The sequence below is a fragment of the Temnothorax curvispinosus genome, unplaced genomic scaffold, assembly GCF_003070985.1.
Source record: "Temnothorax curvispinosus isolate PA1 unplaced genomic scaffold, ASM307098v1 QBEX01012149.1, whole genome shotgun sequence".
Classification (NCBI taxonomy): domain Eukaryota; kingdom Metazoa; phylum Arthropoda; class Insecta; order Hymenoptera; family Formicidae; genus Temnothorax; species Temnothorax curvispinosus.
In genome coordinates, this window is record NW_020221929.1 from 1 (window position 1) to 3,034 (window position 3,034).

Sequence of the window (3,034 nt, forward strand, 5' to 3'; positions counted from 1 at the left end):
CCATTTCCTGCTCATGTCAAACTGTTCGCGTGCAGACTCAAGAAGCGACGACGTTTAAAGTCTTCGAGTACCAGACGAGTTTGTTTACAACATTTATATCCAAAGTATAAATCGTTTATTCGTGTAAATAACGTTCCTTACTCCTTTTCGATCGTCAAAAAAAACATCTCTCCCGAATCGTCGCAGGACCCGTGAACGCGGATATGAAATTCAAAGCCTCCGGGATGTTGCGCGACGTTTCGCATTACGTTCCCATTGTTGGAATTCTTTACGTCACAACTCGATGGACACCGTTAATTAAACTCAATAAATAAACAAGCAAATTTAATCACCTTTCTCAACATGGAAGAGTCGAATATAGATCGACCGAGAGACGTACATTATTTTCGCGACACCCTGTATAGGTGGCGCCGGTCATGTGCAGACGCACGTGGATGCATGATGCACCGGATGTACCATTTTCAATCGCCTTCGTTGAGCCACCGGGTCAGTTTCAAACAGATCGAATGAAAGTACTGAGATTCACACGGTGCGAGAAAGAATGAATGACGAGAATGCAAACTGCGCCCATGACGGCGAGGAATATGCACAATTGTCACTGCTGCAACTCCCGGTGGAGGTTTGTATAAGAAAAGAAAACGTCGATTTTCTCGTATTTCGCGTACACGTGCACGAAATTCTTTTTCTTAATCGTCGCTATTATTTCATCCGTCAGGGCGCACATTATGAAACTCTTCAAAATGGATTCCGATCAGAATTATTCCATTTTCTTTAATAAACACAATAGAAATCTAGAAAAGAACTGAGCAATTCCGATCGGAATCCATTCCGAAATAGTTCTGCAATAAGTAGTCGCTTGTCGATGGAGTATAAAGTATGCTCCATCAGCGACGGTCAAATATACCTCTTTCGTTCTGTCTCCATCCTCCATCCTCCATCTCTTCCGGAAAATTATTCCATTTTCTCTATAATAAACACAATAAAAATCTAAAACAGAACTAAACCATTCCGAAATAGTTCCGCAGTAAGTGCGCAGTAGTCACTTGTCGACGTAGTAATGTATGCTCACATTGCTTACTCAGCGACAGTTAACTCTCTCTTTATTTCGTTCTGTCTCCGTCTCTTTTGGAACATTTGTTTGGTTGTGCGTTTAATTATTTTGTTGGACTGCATTTCAGATGTTCCTGCATATATGTTCCTTCCTCGATACGTCGACGCTAGTACACGGTTTGCGCTTGGTGTGCACACGATTCTCCCTGATTTTAAAGGATGCAGACTCACTGTGGAAAGCGCGAATTGACCACATATGGCCGAATGCTACCCACTCGCTTTTGCGTTCCGGTTAGCTCAAATTTATAGCACCTTAAGCCTTGCACGATTAAATATTTTTATGAATAAATAAAACACTCTGTAAGTCATTTTACGCCAGCGCTGCTCGAACTTGCATATCCAGGTCGTTGCTTACATCGCGTTATTAACTTTATTTTGTACTATTTTATTCCTTGAGAAGAATAAGCGTGTTCTACAAAATATTATACATTTCTTATTTATAATAAATCGCATGGGGCATCTCCATTTATTGTAATAACTTTATATGCATAAAATACAAACGTGAATAGATCTGTATCAAGAATGTGCTTGTATTTTATTTGTGCTTAAATAAATGTATGTATATGCATTCTTTTTGTACTCAATATTATAGTACGAATAAGCAGCTTTCGTCATATTTCTTAGATATAAGAAGTCACGTGTCATTACAGCGAAACCCGACAAACTGTTTTGGATGTCGTCATGCGTTGCGATCGAGAAACAAATAGCGCTATGGAAACAGCAGGATTCTATGGTGAAATTGAGAAAAATAAACCCACAATCCATCCGTCCTGTGTTACTGATGCATGTAGGTAGTATATATTATGCCAAGTGTCTTTGGCCATCTCTCCTAGTGAAAAACGTTATAATGATGATTCTCGTTTTCAGGATGCAACCGCCTGTGTTGGCGCAACACGGAAAATTTTGTTTTACTCGAAACTGCCCTCCCGCGAGGAATGCTCTGATGAAATCCGGGACATCAGAGGCATCGATTCCGGGCATTACGACAATATCTGTGATCTGACGGCGATAGACAACACGATCTACAGTTGCTGCGGTGACAGTGTGAAGTCGTGGATGCTCACCAACACCGGTCTCGTCCATCAGAGAACCTACGACGACATGTATGCGGTAGCAAAACTTTTCCTTTCGGCAGCTTCGCGATAAGAAGACCGAGCGAGAAAGATAATTCCTGTTTGTGAGAGAAATAATCGTTTTCCTTTAAATTATTCAAATGCAGATATCTGTGTCTTGCTTGTCCAGACAGATAATTCAGAAATGTGATTCTAAAATTTACTCGTTAAACCGTATACCTTGCATAATACCATTTCGTGCGTATCAGTTTTCATTAACGTTAAATACATATATTACAGACAAATGCTATATAGTCGGACGTATGTGTCATCGTGTCCGGCCCTCTTTGCGATCGGGTCATTGTTCGGAATATACGTGTTCGATTCGAGATCGAGTAATAAGCCGATCAACAAGTACCGACCCCACGATACTGCAATGACTGCGCTAGCCATGAACACGGAATACATCTTGTCCGCCAGCTTGGACAAGACGGTGGTCGTTTGGGATCAGAGAGCCGGTCGGATCATGAAGTCTATCACAGTAATTTCATCCCGTACTTTTTAACATGGAGAGAAACGAGACCCGATTACGATGTCTAAGGTGTGCTTCTTAGATTCCAGGTGAAAGAGCGTATCCCATGTGCGTGAGTATGCGAGGGGATAATTGGGTTTGCGTCGGGGACTCCAAGGCGAAGTTGCACATGCTAGATCCAAAGAACGATTTTGAGCTAGTGAAATCTTATTCCACCGAGCATACGAACGGGATAACGGGGGTGTGTCTGATGCACGGATGCCTGATAACGAGTTCCCTAGACGGCACCGTCAGAATTTCGAGCCTTACGGATCCGCCAAGGCCCATCGCTACTTTACGT

The 3,034-nt window shown here is 42.1% G+C and overlaps 1 protein-coding gene across 1 annotated transcript; it reads left to right on the forward strand.

Annotated features, from left to right (window-relative positions):
- Positions 1–10: 10 nt before the first annotated feature.
- Positions 11–3,031, forward strand: LOC112462271 (F-box/WD repeat-containing protein 9-like; the record flags this gene model as incomplete). The annotated part of the gene is made up of 6 exons (XM_025027958.1): positions 11–619; positions 1,179–1,341; positions 1,761–1,897; positions 1,978–2,213; positions 2,463–2,703; positions 2,777–3,031. Coding segments are annotated over exons 1-6 (1,110 nt in total), but the record flags the coding sequence as incomplete, so codon positions are not given.
- Between the last annotated feature and the right edge of the window lie 3 nt (positions 3,032–3,034).